General features: G+C 38.7%; 1 protein-coding gene across 5 annotated transcripts in view; it reads right to left on the reverse strand.

The window, feature by feature from the left end:
- Nucleotides 1–24736, reverse strand: part of Epm2a (EPM2A glucan phosphatase, laforin) — an 86556-nt gene extending 61820 nt beyond the window's left edge. The window contains exons 1-2 of one of the 5 annotated variants that reach the window (XM_058581838.1): nucleotides 11318–11388; nucleotides 6815–6890 (exon numbers count right to left, since the gene is read on the reverse strand). In XM_058581838.1, the coding sequence (XP_058437821.1) occupies nucleotides 6815–6845 (31 nt within the window). In that variant the 5' untranslated portion in view covers nucleotides 6846–6890; nucleotides 11318–11388. Of the gene's footprint in view, nucleotides 1–6814; nucleotides 6891–10997; nucleotides 11023–11317; nucleotides 11427–24192 lie in introns of those variants that run through there. The other 4 variants (XM_046450896.1, XM_046450910.2, XM_046450913.2 and 1 more) reach the window with 4 other exon arrangements.
- Nucleotides 24737–26043: the final 1307 nt, after the last annotated feature.

Here is a 26043-nt window from a genome sequence, read left to right on the forward strand (position 1 = left end):
AAATTAAATAAAATTTGGGAAAAATTTCAAGAACAAAATGAGAAGTTCAGTCAAGAAACAGAAATTTTAAATTATATAAGTTTTGGAGAAAAAGCATAATAATTAAAATGAATTCAACAGGAAGCTTCAACAGCTTACCAGTGATCATGAAGATAGAAATTTTTCAATTAGAGAAGAAAGAAAGTCCTATAGGAATTATTGGGACATCATCAGGAGAACTAACATTCACATATTAGGAGGATTTGTTCTCATTTTTGCCCTTTTTTGTCTTGTTTTTAAGTACCAGGAATTGAACCCATGGTCTCACACATGCTGGGAAAGTGCTCTACCACTGAGCTACAGCCCCAGCCCACACATAATAGGAAAAACAAGAGAGTGAAATGAGCATAGGAAACACATTTAAGAAAATAATGACTGAAAATTTCCCAAATCTTAGGGATAATTATCAACCTCCAGGTACAGGAAACACAAAATACTTCAATAAAATGCAACCCAAAGAGACATTCATCAAGGAAGATTGTAATGAAACTATCAAAAATCAAAGGCAAAAAATTATAATTCTGAAAGCAGCAAGAGATAAGTAACATATCATATATAACTGAATGACAACATGGCTGTCAGCAGATTTATCATCAGAAATTTTGCCAGCTACAAGAGTGTGGGCTGATATATCCAAAGTGCAGGGGGAAAAAAAGCTGCCAACCATAAATACTTTACTAATTAAAATTGTTCTTCATAAATGAAGTGAAAATAAGACTTTAACAGACAAACAAAAGGTAAGGGAGTTCAACACCACTAGGCCTACCTTAATCATTTCTAATCAGAATTTCTGAAGCTTATGTAAAATATTGCTAGTTAATAAGATAAAACTTATGAAGGTATAATGTTCTATCACATAAGTAACACATAATCAAATTCAGAATAGTCTAATACTCTAAGGGTTGTATATTAACCATTTTTATCTCAAGCATAAGAGTTAAAAGAGGAAACTATTATAAACAACTATAGCTTCAATAAATTGCTAAGGTCTACCACTCACAAAGATATGCAAATTTTGATACTAAGATGATAAATTGTGAGGAAGGAGTAAAAGTGTAGAGTTTCTGTACATAATTAAAGTTGTTTTCAGCTTAGAATAGCCTGGTGTAAGTATGTTATATATGAGCCCCATGGTAAGTGTTATGGTTTAGCTATGAGGTGTTCCCCAAAGGTTCATGTGTGAGACAATGTAAGAAAGTTTAGAGGTGAAATGATAGGTTATGAGACTTAACCTAACCAGTGCATTAATTCCCTGATAAGGATTAACTGAGTGATAACTGGAGGCAGGTAAGGTGTGGCTAGAGTAGGTAGATCACTGAAAGTGTGCATTTGAGGTACGTATGTTGTCCCTGGTGATAGGAGAAGTCTCTCTCTCTGCTTCCAGGTGCCATTTTATGAGCTGCTTTCCTCTACCACACTCTTCTGCCATGATGTTCCACCTCACCTAGGACCCAGAGCATTGGGGCTGGCTGGCTGTGGACTGAGACTTCTGAAAACATAAACACCAAATAAACCTCCTCTAAAATTATTCTTGCTAGTTCTTTTGTTCGCAGCAGTGAAAAATATGAGTAAAACAGAAATTGGTACCAAGAGTGTGGCCATCATGGTGACTAAACTGACGATGTGATTCAGAAGCTTTGGGAGCTTTTTGTAATTTGTAGGAGGAATTTTGAAAAGTTGGAAAAGCTTAATGGGTGATTCTTATGGGAGCTCAGAAGACAAGAATGCTAATAAGACTGTGGACAATAAAGACTGGGCTTATGAGGTTTCAGAGGAAAAGAAGGACTCTATTGGGAATAGGACTAGAAGCCGTTCATGTTTTGTTCTGGCCAAGAAGTTGTCTGCATATTGTTCTAAGACTTTCTGTGAGGCTGAATTTAAAGGTGACAGACCAAAAAATCTGACAGAAGAAATTTCTAGGCAGCATAAATATTCAGATGGTGGCATGGATATTGATAGCAGTTTTTAGTCAAGTTTATTGTGATAATCTGGAGTAGTAAGATTCAAAAAAATTTGCAGTTTGGCAAAAAAACTGCAAGTAAAACTGGGACTAAGGAAGTTGTGGTAGTTAAAGAGATTACAGCCACTAAAGAGATGCTCCTAAGTATTTTGCCCAGAAATAATAGAAAAGATGGCTTGAAGGTATTTATTTCAGTATTGGCAAGACCATACCCATTTCAGGCTCAAAGATATAAAAGTAAAAATTCCTTTGAGAAGTGACCAGTGGGGCACCCTGCTTGCAGAGAGGGTCCTAGAAAGGTGTTTCACCATGCTCAGCCACTCAGATACTCAGAGGCTGCTGCAACTGTGGTCCTTGGAGGCTTGGCAACTGCTCAAACAGACCTTCGTGGCAACCATGTGGTGTTGGTTCTGCAGGAATGCAGGATGTTAGAATTAGGGAGTCACAGAGGTTTCCACCAAGATTTCAAAGGAAGGCCTAGGAGGCCAGGCAAAGTGCGGCAAGGTTTGAGTCCCTGCAGGCCATCTCTGAGTAGGCAATGTGTGGAGATGTGGGAAGGAAGGCAAAGCAGCAGTGAAGAGTTCCAAGACGAAAAGATGCCAGTAATGTGGAACATCTGCTGGGGAAGTCTAAGAAATTGGGCAGAAGCAAACCAACAGAGAGGCCACGTAGGCTGCAACCAGCAAAGCCATAGGGGCAGAGCTACACAAGCCCTTTGGAGAAAACATCATGATGCCATGTGCTTCAGATGCAGGACATAGAACCCCAGGATTTGTTTTCCCATCTGGATTTCCGTCTTGCTTTGGTCCCATCCCTTCTTTCTATGCCCCTATTTCTTCCATGCAAATGGAAAGATTTACTTATGTTGAATGTATGTGACTTGTTTTTTATTTTTACAGGGGCTCATGCTGAGGGTTTGCCTTGAGTCTCAGAGATTTTAGACTTGGACTTTTAAAATGCTGGAACTGTCAACACTATTGGGACTCTTGGAAATGGACTAAATATATTTCACGTTGTGAGCTAAGCATGAGCTTTTGGGGTCCAGGAGCCGAACACCATGGTTTAGATAGGAGTTAACTAGCAAAAACGTATGTGTGAGACAATGTAAGAAAGTTTAGAGGTGAAATGATGGAGTTACGAGAGACTTAACCTAATCAGTGCATTAATCCCCTGAGTGGTAACTGGAGGCAGGTAAGGTGTGGCTGGAGGAGGTAAATCACTGACAGTGTGCATTTGAGGTATGTATTTTGTCCCTGGTGAGAGAAGTCTCTCTCTGCTTCCAGGTGCCATTTTCTGAGCTGCTTTCCTTTTATCACACTCTTCGGCCAGGGTGTTCTGCCTCACTTCGGGCCCAGAGCAATGAAGAGGGATTCTGTGGAATGAGACCTCTGAAACTGTGAACGCCAAGTAAACTTTTCCTCCTCTAAAATTGTTCTTGCCAGGTCTTTTGGCCACAGCAGCATAAAGACTTACTAAAACAGTAATATAGTAGCTGCACAAAACAAAAAGAAAGGATTCAGAGAATATCACCACAGAAAATGATTAGAAGATAACAAAAGAAGAAAAAAGAAACAAAAGACTTACAAAACAACCAGAAAAAAAAAAACGTAAAATTGCATTAGCAAGTTCTTACCTATCAATAATTATCTCGAATAAAAATAGACTAAATTCTCCTATCAAAAACATGAATTAAATGAATGAATTTTAAAACTTAGATACAACTCCATGCTGCCTACAAGAGCCTCACTTTATCTGTAGGGACACTTATAGAGTGAAAGTGAAGGAATAGAAAAAAGTATGCCACAAAAATGAAACCTAAGAGAGCAGGGTAGCTGTCTTTACATTAGACAAAAAAGAGGTAAGTCAAAGTTTGCAAAAAGGAACAAGGTCCTTTATAATGATAAAGAAAACAACTCATCAAGAGGATATCATAATTATAAATATATATGCACCCAACACTGGAGCATATAAAAATATAAAGCAGTTATTAAGTGATCTGAAAAGACAGCCTGCAACTCAGTAATAGTAGGGGATTTGAATACCCCCACTTAAAACAACAGGCAGATTGTATACAGACAGAAAATCAATATGAAAGCATTTGAATTAACTTTAAACAGAGTGGACATAATAGACATACACAGACTATTCTATACAGTGGTGGCAAAATCACATTCTTTTCAAATGCACACAGAACTTTTCCCAGGATAGAGTCATAAGACCACTCTTAACAAATTTCAGAAGACTGAAATCATATCAAGTACATTTTCTGATCATAATAACATAAAACTAGAACTCAATAACAGGAGAAATCTTGGGAGATTCACAGGTATGTGGAAATTAAGAAACACAAATAAATCAAAAAGAAATTAAAGCAAATGAGTCAAAAGAAATTAAAAGAAAAATATTTAAACTACCTGAGAGAAACAAAAATGGAAATAACACCATACCAAAACTTCAGGGATGCAGTAAAAAGCAGTTCTATGAGGAAAATTTATTTCAATTAATGCCTACATCAAAAGGAAGTAATATCTCAAGTAACAAAAGTAATATAACATTTCAAAGAACTAGAAAAAGTGAAAAAGCCCAAAGTTAGGAGAAGGCCAACAAAAATTAGAGCAGCAATCAATGAAATAGAGACTATAAAATCAATTGAAAAACCAAGAGTTGTTTTTTTTTTTGAAAGAATAAACAAAATTGGCAAACACTTAGCTGGACTTAAGAAAAATGTGAGATGACTCAAATAAATAAAATCAGAAATGAAAGAAGAGAAATTACACCAGATCCCACAGAAATACAAAGAATCACGAGAAACTACTATAAATAACTATTTGACAACAAAGAACCCAGAGGAATGAGTGAACTTCCATACACAAACAACCCACCATCGCTGACTCACAACTCAACAGACGCTCTGATCAGAACAATGAAGAAGAAACTGTATCAGCAGTAACACATCTCCCACCAGTGCTGAGGGGGTAGTGATGGCACAGCCCCTTGCCCAGCATGTGCAAGATTCTGGGTTCATTCCCCAGTACCACAGAAAATAAAGTAATAAAAATAAAATCTCTCCCAAAAAAAGCCCAGGACTTGAAGACTTCACTCATGGAATCCACCAACATTTAAAGAGGAATAACAGTACTTCTGAAACCCTCACAAAATGCTAAAATTGAGAGAATACTTCCAAATTCATTGTAGGAGGCTAGCATTACCTGGATATGAAAGATAGACATGGATACTACAGGAAAATAAAATCACAAACCAATATCCTTGATGAACATACATTCAAAAAAAATGCTCTACATCAGGCTAGAATTCAAATTAAATAACACATTAAGACAATCATTCACCACAATCAAGTAAAATGTATCCCTGGGATATTCAAGGATGGCTCAACATATGCATATCAATAAATGTAATATATACTGCATTAACAGAATGAAGGGTTAAAAATGTATAATCATTTCACTAGATGCAGAAAGAGCATTTGATGAAATTCAACACCTTTCATGATAAGGTCTTTCCATGAGGACTGTATCTCAGTACCTAAAGCTCTCAACAAGCATTGATTTCAATGGTAAAATATTGCAAGTTTTAATCTCTAATATCAGGAACAAAGCACAGATTCTCATTGTCATCACTTCTTTTCAACATAGTACCAGAAGTCATAAGCAAAGAAGTTGAGCAACAGAATGAAATAAAAGGCATTCTAATAGTAAAAGACAAAGTGAAATTGTCTTTACTTGTTGACAACTTGATTTTATATATAGAAAACCCTAAAGATCCCACAACAAAAACTATTAGAACTGATAAATGACTTCATCACTGACTACAAAATCCACATGGAAAAATTGGTAGCATTTCTATACACTATTAATAAATTAACCAAAGAAGAAATTAAGAAAATAATTTTATTTATAATATCAACAAAAAATAAATAAGATACCTAGGTAAAAGTTTAATAAAGGAGGCACAAGATATGTATAATGAAAAGTAAAAATGATGATGAAAGTGAAGAAGACAAAATAAATGGAAAGATATCCTAATTTATTCATATTTTAAAATATCCATCCTACACATAACAAAGATTCAATATAATCTCTATCAAAATTCCAATGTGGTTACCAGAGGCTGGGGCAGTAAAGGTAGAGGAGGTAGTGAAGGTGATCATTGGGCAAAAGCTACAGCTAGACAGGAGCAAGGTGCTCTTGGGTGCTATTACACAGTATGGTGGCTCTAGATAACAATAATGTACTATACATTTCAAAAAGCTAGAGGAGAGGTTTTTGAAAATTTTCATCACAAAGAAATGATAAATGTTTGAGGACATGAATATGTTCAGCTGTATTTAAACATTCTACAAGGTATACATGTATCAAACAGTACATGGTATCCCATTAATATGCATAATTTTTATGTTTTTAGATTAGGTTTTTAAAAACAAGATTTAAGACCTGAAACTATAAAACTACTAGAAGAAAACATATAGTAAAACCTCCATTACAATAGTCTGAGCAATGATTGTTTTTTTTTTTTTATTTTAACTCCAAAACCACATGCAACAAAAGCAAAAACAGACAAATGGGATTTCAACAAACTAAAAAGCTTCTGCATAGCAAAGAAACAATTAGCAAAGTCAAGATACAACCTATAGACTTTAGCAAAAACAAATAATCTGACTAAAATTGGGCAAATGTTTCAGAGACACAAATGGCCAACAAAGTTCATGAAAAAAGTTCAACATCCTTAATCATTATGGAAATTCAAATTAAAAACACAATGGGGGCAGATATTGTGATACAGTGGTGGTGCACTTACCTAGCACAAGCAGGGCACTGGGTTCGATCATCAGCACCACATAAAAATAAAATAAAGGTATTGTGTCCAGCTAGAACTAAAAAAAAAAAAAATCTAAATTGTAAATAAAACACACACACACAATGAAGCACCTGTGGTGGCACACACCTGTAATCCCATGTGCTGGGGAAGCTGAGGCAGGAGGATTGCGAGTTCAAAGCAAGCCTCAGTAAAAATAAGGTGCTAAGTAATTCAGTGAGACCTTGTCTCTAAATAAAATACAAAACAGGGCTGTGGATATGGTCGAGTGCCCCTGGGTTCAATCCCTGGTCCTGCCCACCCCATCCCACTCGCGCCCCCCGCAAAAAAGGTAGAAAACTTATCATTGATGATTGTTGTTTTTGTGGTAAATTGTAAGTTGAAATATGAGATGCATGAGCATTGGCCTTTCTGTGCATCTGAACATGAAAACTTCAACCCTTTTAGTCAAAAATGAGCCACACAGCCTATGACAATTACTTGATTTTAAAGTTGGTTGGCTTATACCTCTGTACATGATAGGTTCCCACCAATCAGACTTAAGGCTACTTATTATTCACTTACGCTCCAAATTTTGTGGAAAAAAAAAATCAACGAAAGTCCTTGAGGCAGTTGTTTAGCAGCCTGGTGTGACGTGCTGGCCTCTCAAAGGTAAGCCCAAGGTGTGCCGAAGAGGGGAGCAGGGGGCTATTAATAAAGCTTGGCCTTGGAGCACTTGCGGCCTCCAAAGGAAATCTCCACAGGAAGACCCTCAGAAGAGCCTTAAGCCGTTCCACTTAGGAATTTTAAGAAAATACTTAATTGTTAGCACCCGCTGAGACATATAGAGCAGAAAATATTAGAAGAGGAAAGTTCCATAATTCAAGAAAGAAATGAGTAAAAGCTGAGTTGAAAAAATATGGTAGGGTAAAAACTTAGGGGGGAAGCTCTTTCCTTGAGAAAGCTTCTCCCAAAACCCATATGTTGAAACCCTAACTCCCAACATCCTGTATTTGGGGATAGGGCCTTGGTGGAGATAATTAAGGTAAAATGTCCTAATCCATCTGGACTGGTGTTCTTTCAAGAGGAAATGAGTAAGAGGCAAAAAATCTCTGTCTCTCTTCCCTTCTCCCCTCACCCTCCTCCTCACCTCTCCCTCTTCCTCTCCCTACACTGAGAGAGGTACAGTATGTGAGGACACAACAAGAAGACAGCCATCTGCAAGCCAGGAAGAGACATCCCACCCAAAACCAAACCTGCCAGTACCTTGATCTAGGATTTCCAGTCATCAGAATTGTCTGATGTTTAAGCTAAAACCTGTGGTCTTTTGTTATGTCTAGCAGACCAAAACAATTTTATGTGCAAAATATTCCAAAATTTAATGCAGTCAGTAGCTAAGTATTACGGTGAGTTTTTTATGTGGCAGGTCCTGTAGTAACACAGGAATTTTAAAACATGACCCCTACCATGAACAAACCTTTGTTGATTAGACAAATGTTACACAAAACAATTAGTGAAGTAAGCAAAACTAAATTATAAAAATAATTTTAAAACTATATAATTGATGCATGAGCAGGATATTCAAGGTTTGCAAATAATAGGCTCCAGCTTCAATGCCAGTTTCAATATACCCCCTCTGAAATGCTATGTCAAGATACATTCTAAGGAGCAGCTGGCTCCCTGGGAAGGAAAACCATGATACTCTTCTGTGAATGTATAAGACTGAAAATGAGGTTCATTAGAGAAGACTACGTCAGTGAGTTAATTTAAAAAAAAAAAAAGAGTGAATGACAGAGGGGACAGGCCTTAAGCTATGATTGTCAACAAGGTATGCTTTAAACATGACAAATAGTACAATCACCTATGAGTGAGTGTGATTCAAAGCAGCCAATGGACAACAACAAATATGATTTCAGTAGGTCGATGACAATCTAATGACCCACAGATTGTCCATAGTACTCACCAAATTATAAAACAAACACTACGAAGCAACTAAATTTCATGACTTTGAAAAGCAGAGAACAGAATCACACACATCTTTAACCATTATTTAAGAAGCACATGGGTCAGTTAGCTTTCTGTCACTCCACAAAATACTTAAGAAATTAACTTATAAATAGAAAAGCTTCATTTTGGTTCATGGTTTTAGAGGTTCCCGTCCAGGATCAGGCAGGCCCACTGCCTTGAGCCTCGGCAAAAGGGGATGGAGTAGATGTGGCAGTGGTGTAAAGCATATGTCAGAAATCATGAAGTGAAAAGCAGGAGAAAGAGGCCAGAATCCCACACCCCCTTCTAGGGCACACCCCTAACCACCTAAAGAGCTCTCATAGGGTCTTGCTTCCTGAAGGTCCAGAGCAGTCCTAGTGGACCCACCCCAGGGACCAAGGCTTTAACACACAGACCACAACATCCACACCACAATAGCATATCTATATATGCCAAAACTTCCATTGATTAGTGCTTCATGATGATAGACATACCTCAAAGTGGAATGTACCTCAAATATTACAAATTCTCCTGAAAAATATTCCAAACAATGGCATTGGCATTGGTGGTATAGTGGTGGGCAAAGATGCCTTCCAAACAATGGCACTGGTAGGCAATTTTGCATCCACTTGAAATTAAACCCAATAACCAAGCTCTCCTTATATAATTTCTAATAGAAGTCTGAAACTTAAATCCTTCTTAATAAGTTGGACTCAAAGTACAACATTTAATTATTAATACTTCATTCAATGTTACGATAAACTAAAGAGAGGCCAAAAAATTTGACCAGCTGATCTGAAATGATTGAATCTTTTAGTAGTTAATTAAGCCATGACTCAAGGGATGAAACAAAAAGATCAGCTATTCAAATGCTCCATCTCCACATAACTGGAGATATTTGCGAGATGCTGTGTTTACTTTCTGTGTTGCATGCAGAGATGTTTATTCATGTGCTTGATAAGTTTTGATTTAATTGTTCCAATAACTTTAATGTTGTTTTTCCTATTGTCATTAAGGTGATTTTTATAGTAGTGTCTAGACTTTTATTGTTGGTGGCGGTGTTTAATTGGCATTTTTTTTCTCTCCACAGCACTCTCAGAATTGACTAGAAATTTCCTTGCATATCATAACCTGCATATCATAAACACGCAAATCAAAATCATACTGTAAAAATAGATAAAACCTCTGCATTAGCATTTATCTCACTGTATAAAGCAAACGCTTCTAACCAGATTTTGCTACTTCATTTGACATACTTTAAAATCTATGAGAGAAATCCTGCACTACCTTCTTGTGTACGTAAGTACACAAATAACGCTGGGGCAGAGGACACCTACCCAGTACTCATGTCTCAGTTATATCCAATATCTGAATTCTGAGAACACAGAATAATCATGCTCATTCCAGAAACCCTTCAGAATAGTGAGGTTTATTTTTTATTTAACTCCACCCTAACCCAGCTAGCCCAGCAAATGTGCATTTTGGCAGTTTCATAATTAGTAAACACTTTGGCATAAAATATCTCTTCAATTAAGATTTTCTAGAATGTAGACTAAATAGCTTATTTAATAAAATAGTCTCTTGAGCTGATGTAGTCCTGCTGTGAAAACTGTCTCTGATGGCTTTGTGTTTCAATTTCTTCCACAGCAAAATGTTTTATGAATCCTGTGGACATGGAGCTGACATGGATATCATAAGATGCTGCTCTAGTTACTGGGAAGAAACTAGAAATGCATTCCTCACTGAAATAGAAGATGAAGTGATCCAATATGATATCTAAAGACTAAATTGTTTTTGGAATTTGAAATTGTTCCAAGTCATTTTAGATCCTTTTGATGAGCTATGGAATGCTGCAAAAGTAAAAGAGGGCACACTTAACACTAATAATTAAGGACATACACTCACACCAACACTTTTCTCACCATGTACTACATTTACAAAGGTGGTCCCATAAGATGACATCCCCTTCATGTCACTGAAGCCATCTCAGCTTCTTTAGGTACACCTCCAGATGTTTGCACAAAATCGCCCAACAACACATTTCTCAAAAGGTATTCCCATCATTAAACAATGTGCTTCTCTACCTTAAAATCTGCCATGAAGTGCACATGTATAAGAAACAGCTGAGAAAGGACTTGTTCCTGTAAGCAACAACAACAACCGACCCCCCCACACACACACACACAAAAAAAAATCCCACCTGACTTGCAGTAACTTAAACTGATATAAGCCTGTCTCCTGTAATGAGAGATGGAAAGCCAGATGCCCAGAGCAGGTGAACACCAAGTGCTTTCTAAAGGTGCCCTCTGCCTTCCTTCACACACGGACTTTGTGGTCAGGCTTATTGCCTCACATTCAAAGGATGACCTCTGGTCATCATGTCCAGAGTCCTGGCCGTGAGCAGGGTGAAGGGCCATACCAACTAAATTTTGGTTTCTTTTGATGAGAAAAGTGAAAGCTTTCCGGGGAGCCTCACACAAAGACTCCCTTTCTCATTATCCAAAACAAGGTGACACTAACCTCTGCAGATCAATTGCCATCCAAGGGGGATGAGATAAATGTACTGGAACAACGGCGACTCATCTGCGCACTGCCTGAGCAAATCAAGGTCTGGCCAGCTGAGGGGAAAGGTGAGAAACGAAAGCCAGCCAGGCACTGATGGTGACACAGATGGGCTGGAACATCATCTTTCTCCAGCAAATAATTTTGAAGAATAAACCAGATCTCCTTGGGGATCACAAGTCCCCACCAAACTTGATTCCAAAGTATTCACTGTATTATATTTTTAATTGTATGTGATTTCTAGTTAAGTAAATCATTAAGTAACAACATTTTTAACATACTTTAAAAAACATTTTAAATGCAGAGAGGAAAGGAGAAGGAACAGGTTATTTGTCTATTTCTTGATTGTGTTTGGCTTTTATAACTTCCTTGTTATAACACAGAAACTCCACCTTCTAATCCAAACCTTAAATCTCCCCCAAATCCCTCCTCTTCCAATCCTCCCATTGTTTCTGCCCACGATCATCTCTTATTAGCTTATCCTCCCTCTTCAGGCCTCTCCTCACTGAGCACCCTCACTTCCCTATTCTCTCTTCAGTGTGCCATGACATCTACCCTCAACACCCCACCAAAAGGACTTTAAATGAAATCACCTGCTGCCGTATTAAATTTTTATCTCTCCTTACCTGCCTGAAGCACTGAATAATGGCTACTCTCTGTGGAGACCTTCCTCTGTCCTAGAACCCTATCGTCCTGGAAGCAATGTATTCTAACAGGCAAGCACATGGCCTCAGGATTCTGACTCAGATTCCATTTCAAGTTAAATATTCGTCCCTTAATGTCAGTGCAGGATGGGTTCCAGTATCACCTTAGACACCAAAATCCACAGACGCGTGTGCCCTCGTATAAAATGACAAGACTACCTATAGCTAATCTACCTACATCCTCCCATAGACTTTCAGTCATCTCTGGATTACTAATTATACCTAATATGATGCAAAGGCTACGTGTTTTAGTTAGTCTGTCATCGCTGTGACCAAAATACATGACAAGAACAACCTAGAGGACATGGTTTCGGTGGTCTCAGTCCGTAGAAGGCCAACTCCGTTGCTCTGGGTAGGGCCGAGGTGAGAGAGAACAGCATGGGGAAAGAAAGCTGCTCAGCTCCTGGCCAGCCAGGTCAGGAAACAGAGAGAAGAGGAAGGGGCCACAGAGAAGCCACTCCCTTCCAGGGCACACTCCAGAGACCCACCTCGTTCAGTCATGCCCTACCTACCTACAGTTACCACCCAGTTAGTCCATTCAAACTAAGATGGACTGATCAGGTCACAGAGCCCATAATCCAACAATGTTGCCTCTGAATATTCCTGAATTATCAGGAACTTTTGGGGGATACCTCATATCCCAGCCATAACACTACATAAATAATTGTCAGACTATATTATTTATGGAATAATAATGATAAAATATCTGTACGTGTTCAGTACAGACACAATTATTTTTTCAAAAATTTGTTTTAATCCAAGGTAGATTGAATCTACAGACAGATGTGGAACCCAAAGGTATAGAAAGTCAACTGTATTATTTACTGTTCGTACATGGTAATGAGAAGATCATTTAAACCTGTTTTCTCATTTGCAAAAAGAAAAAAAAAGGGGACTCATGATACTATCTAACTCATAGGATGTTGTAAGGGAATTCAATTAGGTAATCCATTAAAAGGATTTAACACAGGAACTATCACAGCTGGTGTTCAATAACTCAGTAACAGCTCTTAACTACTACTCTTCTCTTACTTTTCCTCAATGCTCAAATAGTTTTAACAGCTTTGTTCAGAGGAATACATTTCAAGACAAGACCATAATGACAGTAATTTCACATCATGGGTTCATGTGTCTCCAAGACCAGATCAGCAATCTTTTCAATAACTCTCCTCATTTACAGATTCTGACAAATCCCTGCACGAACCATGCAAACTTCCCCTAAAACTGAACTTTCTCTTCAAATTGCTTTTAAGGAAAACAATTACCTTATTTTCTACTTTTATAACATAACTTACTAATGCAAATATGAGTGCTGATTTTTATCAGTTTGTTCTTATCTATTTATTCCACTTTGGGACAACATATTTTGAAAACTGTTCCTCTTTAACAAAAAACCAACTCTCCCAATTTTCTCTTATCAACAAATTTGTTAAGCAAAATTCCTAAGTCAGCAGTGAAAAGACACAGGAGGGAAGATTCTGGAACAGGGAGCCTGGGCATGCTGCCGGCTCTCGCCACACATTCTCGCAGGTTTATTCATCACAACACTTAGGTCCACTTGCTCAACTTGCAGTGAACCTGCCTAACTGATCCATTAGCCAGCCAGTGTCACTCTCTAATTTGTGTAAATAAAATTGTGGGATTTCTCTAAAATCCTTTGTTGAAACTAAGATACAAAGTTCTTCCATTTTCCCCTGTGCAAATGGGGATATCTGACCAGATAAAATTTCTAAAGCAATTTTTAAACTTGATCAGAAATATATAATGATGATCAAACATCAAAAGTTTTTCACTTCATGTGGTAGTTAAGTTCCTTTGCAAAAGACAGGGACAAGCTAAATATCATCTTCCTCAAAAAAAAAAGCTTTAAATACTTATGCACACAGTGCCCACAACTCACCATTATACTATAAAAGAGAAAAAACATGAAATTTCATAATTACAACCATAAGTGAAAGATGTTAAACTTTCCAGTGACATATCAATTTAATTTCAGACATTTAAAGCAAAATAAAAAAAATAAATGTTTTTCTCCCTGAAAACAGCAAGATTTATTTGACACAAAGCAATTAAATTTTACTGTCAAATTTTAACCAACTATATCTCCTCTATTTACATCAAGTTTTACAAACAAGTTTAAGTAGCCTAATTTTTCAGAGTAGCTACTTTCTCTTATACAGAATATAGTGAATACGGCAGCTTAAAAATTGCATTGGTGGCCCCTGAACAAGTGAATGCGTTGTGTTGCTGAGTAATTCTGATTTTTTCCCTTGCGATAGGGCAAGACTACTCTAATATACCTCTGACATCACTTACATTGAATCCTCAATATAAACAGAAGTCAGAAAGGAATAATTTATCAAGCTTCACAAGGACCTTTTCTTATTTAATTAATCGTCTAGAATTAATTCTTTAAGAACTCCTGAAACAAAGTAAACTGATATGGAACCAGGATAAAGTGTATCTCAAACATGTCATAAACATCAAAGGATTTTGCATAACAATTACCTGATGATCCTCTGATATATAGAAAAAGCAGGCATCACAGTCAAAAATGTCTGCATACATTTATTGTAAAAAAAAAAAAAAATTTAAGCATTCATAGAGAGCAAGTGCCAGGCCTGGTGGCGCACATACTTGAGAGGCTGAGGCAGGAGGATCCCAAGTACAAGACCAGCCTGGAAAACTTAGTAAGATCTTATCTCAAAATTAAGTAAATAAAAAGGAGTGGGGATATGGCTCTGGGATAGAACACCCCTGAGCTCAATGCCCAGTACAGCAAAATAAAGAAAGAAAAAAAGAAAAGAGCAAGATTTCTGTAAGTAATCGTTAATGATTTTAATTACTTTAAATATCAAAAATTACATTAAAGCAATTTGCTTACATCAGAACAAAATTAAGCTATCTAATAATTCCTCCCAAATGAAGTAGAAGTCCTAGAATAATGCTTAGTTTTAGGGAGATTGGATTCACTTTTACTTCATTCATCTTTTTAAATGAACAAGAATGTTTTTTTCAAAATTGTTTAGGAGGAAAGAGGGCATATGGAACAAGAAAGGAGAAAGGGAAAGTTTTAAAATGAGGTTCAATTACTTTCTAAGATTACACACAAACTGTAAAAATGATAGTAGAAAACAAGTGACATGCTGCCACCTAGTGGAAATATAATGTAGATAAAATCTTATTTTAAAAAATTGCAAGGTTTCATATCATAGTTCAGTTAGAAAAATAGAGCTTAATAATTTTCAAAGTAATTTCACCTGTATTACTCCTCAAAAATATCCAGTGGTACATATAGCAGAATTATTAGTATGTCTTCTGAATCTGAGATTCTAGATGAAATAATCTGACAGAGTCCTGTGCTTATTTATTAGCAAAAAGAGGGCTGGGGTCCAGGGCTTCTGGCTCCTGGTCTGCTGCTGTTCACACTATAGGACCCCTTCTAAACACTGCAGGCATTTCACAGAGTACAAAGCTGAGACAGAGATTATCAAGGCATCTCAAACATGTCCAGAGGGTCTTAGGAATGTAGCCAGAAGCAGTACTCTACTGACATGAAAACTCTTGGAAGACTTGTATTTTTCCTTTAAAATTCACATGAGATTTGTATTCTGTTCCATTCTGTTCCATAGGATCCACCTGTCTTAATTTTTAAATATTTGGGTTTTTTTCAAGCACCTTTCAAAACCCTGATTCTTTAAGACAATGGCTGTTCTGCAAACTCACCAAAACTGGGAGCATGAATTTCCAGTTCGAGATCCCTGGAAAGTGACTTACTCAAGTTCATTCATCTATCGAATACTTAACAAACACCTACTAGATACCAGGCATTCTTTTAGGTCACAGGACAAAACTGTGATAACAAAGAACCCCAAGTTATCAGCAGTACAAAAGAGCAAAGATTTTCTTTTCTCCCATAGTAGAGTTCATCTTAGAATGACTAAAGGCTGGGCACCATATTTACAAAGGAACATCAGACAGAGCCTGTAATCCCAGCAGCTCAGGAGGCTGAGATAGGAGGATCACAAGTTCAAAGCCAGCCTCAACAACTCAGTAAGACCCTGTCTCTAAATAAAATACAAAAATAGGGCTGGGGATATGGCTCAGTGGTGGAGTGCCCCTGAGTTCAATCTCTGGTACCAAAAAAAGAAAAAAAAAAGTAATCACTATTTGGAACAACAAAAGTAATATCTTGGCAGAGCGAAAAGAGAATGAGGTAAAGCAACAGGCAGTGACATGGTACTTTCTCTCAAAGTACCAAAGCTAGCTCTATGGTAAAAAATATACTCCCTCAACAAAGCAAAGAATAGTCTTCCTGTGGGGAGAGGCTCTAGGTATTGGTGAACAGTAATGATCTGCCACTTTCCAAGATGTACTTAGGAAAGACAGCTCTGGGTAACATAGAGGAAAGAGATCATATTTCTCAGTATAAGGAAAATAAAGTCATTTTATTTAGGTGTTTTAAAATTTTAATTTAAATGTTAAAATAGGCTATCATCGAAGCCTAGCGGACTTGAAATACAAATGAGTAAGTATTAGACAAGAAGACAGAGAGAAGGTTTTTGAATGAGAGTATGAAGCATGACTTGAAATCCCAGATCTGGATACAGGGGAGCTGCTGTGTCAAGTGAAGGATACACATCATTTCAGAACACAGCAGGGAGGTTCACTGTACCTATGCACAAAACTAGCCAGACAGCTGCAGGTATCAGAACTTGACTATTCAAATTCTAACTAGAATTAACACATTACGCTTACCTAATTTATATATACGTAAAACCTACAAAGAGTTGAGCACAAGGAAACCGAGTCAGCCAGTGCAGTAACCATACAAGTGATGAAAAATGTGAGTTCCCTAAACTGTAGGCCTGATGTTCTCAAGCTCAATACCATTGGCTCCAACTGCAACCATGTTATTCCTTCCCTCTGCTACTGCTGGAAGGTTAAGTCTCAGACCAGAAGCACCCATGAAAACTTCCACACTGAATCCAGCAACTGGAGAAAAGAAGAGCAAAGTCCTGCAATGCCACAAATACATATCACACGGAGACTAAGATGCTGTGCCCTAACCCAAGAGAATATATACCCAAGAGAATATATGTATGAGTGTTGGGTATTAATAAAAAGTTTTGTTTAAATACATTTACCAGTCTTATGTTGTATAATTTTACCATTAATAAATAAATAATAAATATAAGTTATTTGAAGAGGCTGCCTGCTATAGTTTCAATGTTTGTGCCCCTCCAAAGTTCATGTTGAAATTTAATCCTGAAACAACAGGATTAAGAAGTAGGTAGGCCTTTGGGGCAAGTGATGAAGTCATGAGATTAAAGCCCTCACAAATGGGACTGATGCCCTCATAAAAGGGTTTGAGAAAACAAGTTCATCCCTTTCTACCTTCTGTCCTGTGAAGACACAGTGTTCATTTTTTCCTCCATGGGAGGATTATCTTGGGAGCAGACAGCAAGCCCTTACCAAACAAATCCTCCAGGCAGCATGAGCTTGGACTTCCGGCTGCCAGAAGTGGGAGAATTAAATTTCAATTATTTACAGATTACTCAGCCTCAGGTTCTTTTGTTATAGCAGCCCAAAGACACAGATACTACCTCTGATTGGTTTTCACATTATTATACCAAAGCCAGTGAATGAATATAGGATGGTTCTTTGTAGAAATAAGACTCCTAGCTCAGACAGCAATCCAAGGAAAGGGTAGAGCAAAGAAAGAGTTGCATAAGTATCGACAAAAACAACAGTCTAAGTAGCTGAATATAGACGGCTTTTAGGACGTGGATGGAGAACAGCAGGAGAAAGGAAATAACTGCCAGACTGTGAGGAATAAGAAAGGCCAGCCCAAGAGGTTTAGACATATTTTCTAAGGAATGGGAAATCATCAGAAAGTTGATTATCCCATCTGTATTTTAGGGAGATAATTCTGGTAGCAGTGTGAAGGAAGGACTGAATAGGGAAGAGACACAGAGGAGTCAGAGCAGGTTGAAGGCCACTGTAATGATAAGAAACCCACCAAGGGCAAAGGCAGCAGAATGGTTAAAAAAAAAAAAAAAAAAAAGGTCTGTGTGGAGGGATTGAAACATTTCAATGGCAGAACCTCCAACATGACCTTTCAAACCAGCTCATTTTCAAAAGTATCTAGGAAAATTATAAAATTCCTATTCCCTGATCAGCACCAGAAATATTAAATCAAGATCTCTAAAAAATGTGACCTAGGAAACACTTATATCCCCCAGGGTTTAGAATGCAAGCAACCCTGCCTCAAAAGTTCTTATGCTTCATATGCTTGAGTGACTTAGCCACAGGGTCTTTAAATTAAAACCACAGGAAAAGAAGCATTGCAAAGGATGAAGGGGTATAGACATACTGACTTTAAAGTACTTACAGGACAGGACACTCAGGTGCAAAAGCCTTGTAGACAATAAGATATATTGAACTGAAAGTTCAGAGATTAGAACTAGAGATACATCTCCTAAGCTTGGAAGAGAGCTTCCAGAGACTTAACTTAACATGAGAGGTTATCAGAGGACAGAAGCTCAAAAAAGTACTTACACTTCTGGGCAGGACACAGAAAGATGACAATTTAAGATTGGAAAAGGAAGGATAGTGGGTTCAGCAGATAATTCCATTAGATTAGCATTCAGCCACATCAGCTTGCATATTCACAATAAAGTGGAACACTATGCAAAGCTAATCAGAGTGAAAGTGTTAATGTTTAGCCCAAGGTGGGTGTATCAACAGCTGAATGCAGGATTCCTGTTGCCATTTCAAGGATGGTCTGCTTCAACATCACCTGAGGTGGACATTTTTAAATCATGGACTCTTGCAACAGAACAATTAAAAGCAAATAATCCCCTTAAAAAATGGGCAAAGGGGTTGGGGTTGTGGCTCAGTGGTAGAGCGCTCGCCTAGCATGTGTGAGGCACTGGGTTCAATTCTCAGCATCACGTGTAAATAAATAAAATAAAGATACATTGACAACTAGAAAAATATTCTTTTAAAAAAACAGGCAAAGGATTTGGATAGATTTTTCTAAATTGATATATGGTCAATAAGCAAATAAAAAACATTCAACATTATCAGTCATTAAAGAAAACGCAAATCAAGGTCACAGTAAGAAGTCACTTCACATCCTCCAGAATGGTTAAAACAAAATATGCACACAGTAGCTGTGGACAAGGATGCAGAGAGACAGACTCCCAGACAGACTGGTGAGAATGTAGAATGGTACTGTCGCTTTAGAAAACAAGAAGCTTTTCAGAAAGTTAAACATGCAGTCCCCATGTGACTCAGCAATTCCCTTTCTGGGTACATACCCAAATGAAGGAAAAATATGTCCACACAAAAACTTGAACACAAACATTCTAAGCACCATTATTCCAAAAGTGAAAATGACCCACAGTCTATCAACAGATCAATGAACAAAATGTGTTAATCCAGACAAAAGAATATTATAGTAAAAGTGAAGGAAGTTCTGAGAAATGCTCCATGTATGATCCACGGAAACACTCGAAGTGAAGGAAGCCTGTTACAAAGGGCACATGTTACATGACTCCATCTCTATGAAATATCCAGAATTAGCAAATCCATAGACCCAGGAAGTGCTAAACTGCTGTCTGCCCAATGATGGGGGAGGAGAGGACAGGGACTGCCTATTAATACGCACAGGATTTCCTTTTGTCATGTCAAAAATGTTACAGAATTTTCGTGTTGATGATTATACAACTGTTGAATATACTAAAAACCGCAGAACTATATGCTTTGAAAGGGTGAATTTTATGCTATGCAAATCATGTCAATGAAAACTTTTACATATTGATGTTAAAAATGAATAAATAGATAGAGACCAATCCCCCATGCAAGTGAATCATCATTTATGTAGACATTCTGCCTGCAAAGAGGTAGAGCATAACTCCCCACTCCTTAAGTGGGGACTGGTATACAGTATGTAAACCAATAAAAATGAGTAATTTTGCACAGAGAAAATTAACCATCGTTCCCTCAGTGGTATGGTCAGGGTTAACATCAACAGAGGTCCATCCTGTCATGCCCCATACCCTCAATAGGATGTGGTAAGAAAGGCATTCCACTTCTATGATCTTCTTCCCCAAAACCCATAACCCCAGTCTAATCATGAAAAAAAAAAATAACAGGAACAGTCTACAACATACCTGAGAAGTGCTTTTCAAAACTGTGAAAGTCCCCTCAGAAACAAGGCAGGTATGAGAGACCACTGTAGTCATAAGGACTAAATGCATTGTGGTCGTATGGATGAAACTATAAGTGAAAAAAAAAGTAGGTCAGATTAAAAAAAAATGAAATCTGTTCACAGACCCTAGTTTATAGTGATGTACTAAACCTCCATTCCTTTCCACTCTGTGCTCCATTCATTCAACCAATGCTTACTGAGCAGCTGCTAGGCACCAACTAAGAGCAGGAATTTTCCCTATCCTCATAGAGTTCACCGTCTGGTGGGATGTCACACATTAAACAAACGAATACCGTATTTGATATCTTGTTTTAAGATGTAGCATACATTTTTTAATTGCCTACCTAAAATTCACTCCCCTCATTTTTCTTAGTGAACAAAATCCTAATTTTCTTCAGCTTAGTAATGTGTTAGGCTAAATTCTGCAATAGACAGTCAAGAACGACAATTCTGGCCAATTCTAAATATAAAAGAAAAGGAGGAGTGTTTTGGTAACAGTTTTGCTTTCTAGATGAACGGGATGCCCAGGGCTGTCTCTTGCACACTGCCGCATTTATTCCACTGAATGCACTAGAGTTGTGGGTCTTGGGGAAAACCAAGAGAATGCAGTGTGGTAGCTCACCTGACATCCAGCATGTTTGTCTTCTCTGGATTGAAGCATGTAAGTGTGAATCTAGCCTGGTGGAAATGAAGGCAAGGTCTGAAGAAAGCAAGCCCCAGGGGAAGAAAGAACTAAGTTAGAAAACAAGTGAGGAGAGACAGGCTGCACTCCATGCTTCTCTTCATGTGGTTACATGAATTAATATTTTTTTTCTTGGTTGTTTTTTATTTTATTTTTTTAGGCTGGTTCACATTCTGTTTTTATCTCTTGCAACTAAAGATTACAAATCAAAATAACCAATGCTATTTTCAACTGGAAAAAGAGGGGTGAGACCCTGCACAAAAGTCAAATCAAAATGGATCCAAGGCTTAGGAATTAGAGCAGAAACTTTGCAACTGCTGGAGGAAAACACAGGGTGAACACAGGTCAACATTCCATCATATTGGTTATATCGATACAGGCACCGCTTTTTTTTTAACAGAACCCCTAAAACTCAAGAAATAAAACCAAGAATCAATGTGTGAAATGGCAACCAATTAAAAAACTTCCACACAGCAAAGGAAACAACTGAGAGCATCAAGAGACAGCCTGCAGAATGGGAGAGAAAATCTTTGCCAGCTACTCTTCTGACAGGGATTGATATCCAGAATATATAAAGAACTCAAAAAGTTTAATACCAGGAGCTGGAGTTGTGGCTCCGTGGTAGAGCACTTGCCTAGCATGTGTGAGGCACTGGGTTTGATTCTCAGCACCACATATAAGCAATTAAATAAATAAAGGTCCATCAATAACTAATAAAAATATTTTTTAAAAAAGTTTAATACCAAAAATTACCTAATCAGGGGCTGGGATGTGGCTCAAGCGGTAGTGCGCTCTCCTGGCATGCATGCAGCCCGGGGTTCGATCCTCAGCACCACATACAAACAAAGATGTTGTGTCTGCCGAAAACTAAAAATAACTCTCTCTCTCTTAAAAATAAATAAATAAATAAATAACCTAATCAATAAATGAGAAAAAGAACTCAGCAGACAGTTCTCAAAAGAAGAAACACAAATGGCCAAAAAAATACATGAAGCAAATGTTTAACATCCCTAGCAGTCAGGAAAATGCAGATCAAAACTCCACTAAGATTTCATCTCAATCCAGTGAGAATGTCAACTATCAAGAATACAAATAATAATAAATGCTGGCAAAGATCTGGGGGGAAGGTATAAACATACATTGTGGGTGGGACCGCAGACTAGTACAACCACTCTAGAAAGCAGTATGGAGAAAGCAGTTTCCCAAGTCAGAAAACTTGGAATGGAACCACCATAAGATCCAGCTATCCCACTTCTCAGTATATATCCAATAAATCTAAATTCAGCATACTATAGGGACACAGCCACACCATGTTTATAGCAGCACAATTCACAATAGCCAGACTGTGGAGCCAACCTACGTGCCCTTCAACAGATGAATGAGTAAATAAAATGTGATATACACACATGTACATACACACAGAATGAAGTATTGCTCAGCCATGAAAAAGAATGAAATTATGTCATTTGCTAGTAAATGGATTGATCTGGAGACTATAATGCTAAGTGAAATAACCCAGATTCAGAAAGTCAAAGGCCAAGTGTGTTCTCTGGTATGTGGAAGCTAGTCTAAAATTAGGAGGACAAAAAAGAGAAAAGAAATCAAGGGGATTCTATCAAATAAAAGAAAGATGGGGTGAGTAGAAGAAGGCGGTTGGGAGGAGGGAGACAGGGCAGAATAAAGGAAAAACAGTGGAATGAATCTGACCAAACTTTCCAATGTACATGTATGAATATAGTACAGTGAATTTCACCATTATGTATATCCACAGGAAACTAACTTTTTTTGAGAGAAAGAGAATTTTTTAATATCAGTAGAGGAAAGGGAACAGGGAGAAGGAGGAAGAAAAGGGTAAGTGTAAGTACTGGGGACTTAGTTGGAGCAAATTATGCTCCATACATTTATAATTATGTCAAAATAAATCCTAATTAATGCATAAGTATTATGAATCAATAAAAAGTTTTTAAAAATTAAATGATACTTTATATGCAAAGATATGAAAAATTGTGCTCTATATGTCTAATAAGAATTGTAATGCATTCCAGTGTCTGCATTTAAAAAAATAAAATCAATTAAATAAAAAAGTTAAACGATAATGAAATTTAAAAATAAATAAAATTATAAAATTTGCACCAACTGGAAGAATAAGGAGGAGGAGGAGGAGGAGGAGGAGGGTTGTTGTCTCGGTTCAGACACTGTTGAGGGTGGGGGGAGAAGCCCATGGAATCTCCTTTTTGGAGTATAATTTGGCAACCCTTATTGAAATGTAAAACATGGCTACATTCTCATCAATATTTTCACTTCTTTAAGTCCACCCTATGGAAATACTCCAAAATACTCAAAGATAACTTTGCATAGGGACTTCCAATCAAACCATTATTGTTTGTAACAGAGGAAACCTGAAAACTAGAAATAACTTTAATACACATTGGAGGATGCAGAATTCTTTTTCCACTTAAAATAAAATACATTTGTATGCAGTAACACTGAAAGGTATGCACAACATGGTTAAACAAAAAAGGCAGATTCAGAATTACATATATACAATTACATATATACAATATATGTATGTGCTAAATAAATATACCTGTGTATGTATATGTATATATATACATATATAGTGTGTGCGTGCAGGCAATTTATTTACATATATAGAAGACACTGTACATTTAAATTCGTACTTTTTATTGTTTTATTTTTACAACCAATGTGTATTTTTATATTTCAAGAAATCCGGTCACGCCTCAACTGTCATGTATCTGAGATCTTTTCTGAAAACTGAAAATGGTACATACTCCATGTTTTTGCATTAGTTCACTCTCCAACTCCCCAACTCCAGGGAGCAAATTCTACAAAGTAGGACATTGTAGCCTCGGATTAGCGAAAAAGATAATTGTCACTGGTTGGATACCTTTTTTTTTTTTTTTTTTTTTTTAGGAACTGGGACGGGAAAGGAGGGCGCGGAAGCCAGGCGGAGCTGGGCGCTGACACCCACGGCGGCCGGCCCGGGGACCGCGCAGCGGGGCCACGGAAGGCGAAGAGGCCGGGCCCTGGTGACGAAGGCCCGCGACACTGGCGCGATAGGAAAGCGACGTCTTGTGGGCTGGGAGAGGGAGCGGGGTCGGAGGGTCGAGAGACCACAGGGGACGGGAGGCGGACGGGAGGCGGGCGGGGACGGAGACGGCGCCCTCCCGGGCAGCGCGGGAGGCGGGCGCGCGGGCGGCCGTACCTTCCCAGCTGAGCGCTCCTCCTGGCTCGCGCTTCAGGAACTTGTACCAGAAGGTGTCCACGCGGCCCGGCTCCGCCCCGTCGCACGCCGCCTCCTCGGGCGCCAGCTCCACCTCCCCGAGCCACAGGCCGGGCTCCGGCAGCGCCAGCGCCCCCGCGCCCGCCGCCGCGCCCGCCGGCCTCAAGCGCACCGCGCCGCGCGGCTCCCAGCGCCCCAGCTCCGGCCGCGACCCCACTACCAGCAGCTCCGGCCGGGCGCCGGCCACGGCGGGCGGCACCACCACCCCGAAGCGGAACCGCATGGCGGCGGCGGCGCGGCTCCGGGTACCCGGGCTCCCCGCGCGGGCGGCCTCGGCGATTGGACGGCGGCGCGGGCGGCCCGGGGCGGCGGGGACACGTGCGGGGCAGCGCCTTTTTTGGGCTACATCACGCGGCCCGGCAGCGCTGGCCCCATGCAGGCCGGGGCTGGCGACTGCGGGAAGTTGACAGCGGAGCCACCAGAGGCCTCTTGCTGCACTGCAGCCGGCGGGCACCGGGGACGCAGCGAACGGAGGCGAAAAACGTCTAAACTTAGTGACTGTTCTGACGTCTTTCCAAGAGACTCGAAATCACCTTTGTGAAGGTCAAAAAGGATCGGCATCTAGATGGGGCCCCAAATAGTGCAGTTGGAGGAGGGTCCTGGACCCAGCGGCAGGGCTCAGCCACTCTGAGCCTCTGGGTTTTTGTAAAATGAGGGTGTAAATCAGTGATCTTACAGGATCCACCCGGTTTAAAGGGTCTGGGGTTGGTGCAGGACGCCCTACTCGGCCTAGAGCTGACCCAAACACATCTCATACATTTCCCCTGCCTACTCCCGTTAGATGCCTGGCAAAACACAGGATCCTGTTTTTGAAAACACTCTATTTTTAGAATGTGGAAATGGGTTTGGAGTACATATTTTCAAGACCAAAACTTTTATGACTTTCATGATTTTTCTTTTAAAAGTGGTATAAAAATAAAACCCTTTATTTAAAATTTACTTATAATAAAAATCACTACTTTTAACCTCAAAACATTTGAAGTCAAAAACCAGAGGCTTGAAGATATTTGGCCAAGAGAAAAGTATTTAAATCTTGGCGGGGAGTGGGGGTGGCACTTCAATTTGTCCTTGTCATAGATGAAGAATGTTCTGTTTATGTTTGTTCCTTTTTGATTTTTCCACTCTATTAGTTTCATGCCTTACTGTTCTATATTCACCAACATTTAACATAATAACACATCCTTTAAGTGAATTAAAGTCACACAAAGTACTTACTTGTCAGTTTTTGGAAACTCGTCAATAGTGAGGAGGAGGGGAAAAACAAAATTTTATGCATGCAGAAAATCATAAGAAAAAATAATAAAATATTGCAAATTACACAAACGCTCTCTATAGAACAATTAGTACACTAATAATACATTTCATTCTTAAATGTTGATATTCCACTCAAAGTTTGGTTGGTTGCTAAGCCTAAGGGTAAACACCAAGAAAAAATGTAAGACAGCAAGGCTGGCCAAACATGGCTGATTTCGGTAGCAAAACAGACATGAACTCACAGTCGCATGTGAGTTGGTTTATTCAAGTTGCTGTTACAAAATATTCTTGGAGTAATTTTAGGAAAATAAGAGTCATTTGGCCATGCAGCGACGGAATTCTGATTTCAATGACTTCTCATTTCTTCAGGAGTCAACAGTTCAGTACTCCCTTGTGTTCCACTGTGCTGTCTGAATACTATACTTTCCAACTGTCATTTGTTTTTTTCCCATCAGTTCTTCCAAAGTGAGTCCTGCACATCCCGTAGATGAAACAATAACAGAAAAGGAAAACAATGTT

This window comes from Marmota monax, unplaced genomic scaffold (genome assembly GCF_021218885.2).
Source record: "Marmota monax isolate L192 unplaced genomic scaffold, Marmota_monax_Labrador192_F-V1.1 WCK01_AAM20220418_F8-fsc00030, whole genome shotgun sequence".
In the NCBI taxonomy this organism is placed as follows: domain Eukaryota; kingdom Metazoa; phylum Chordata; class Mammalia; order Rodentia; family Sciuridae; genus Marmota; species Marmota monax.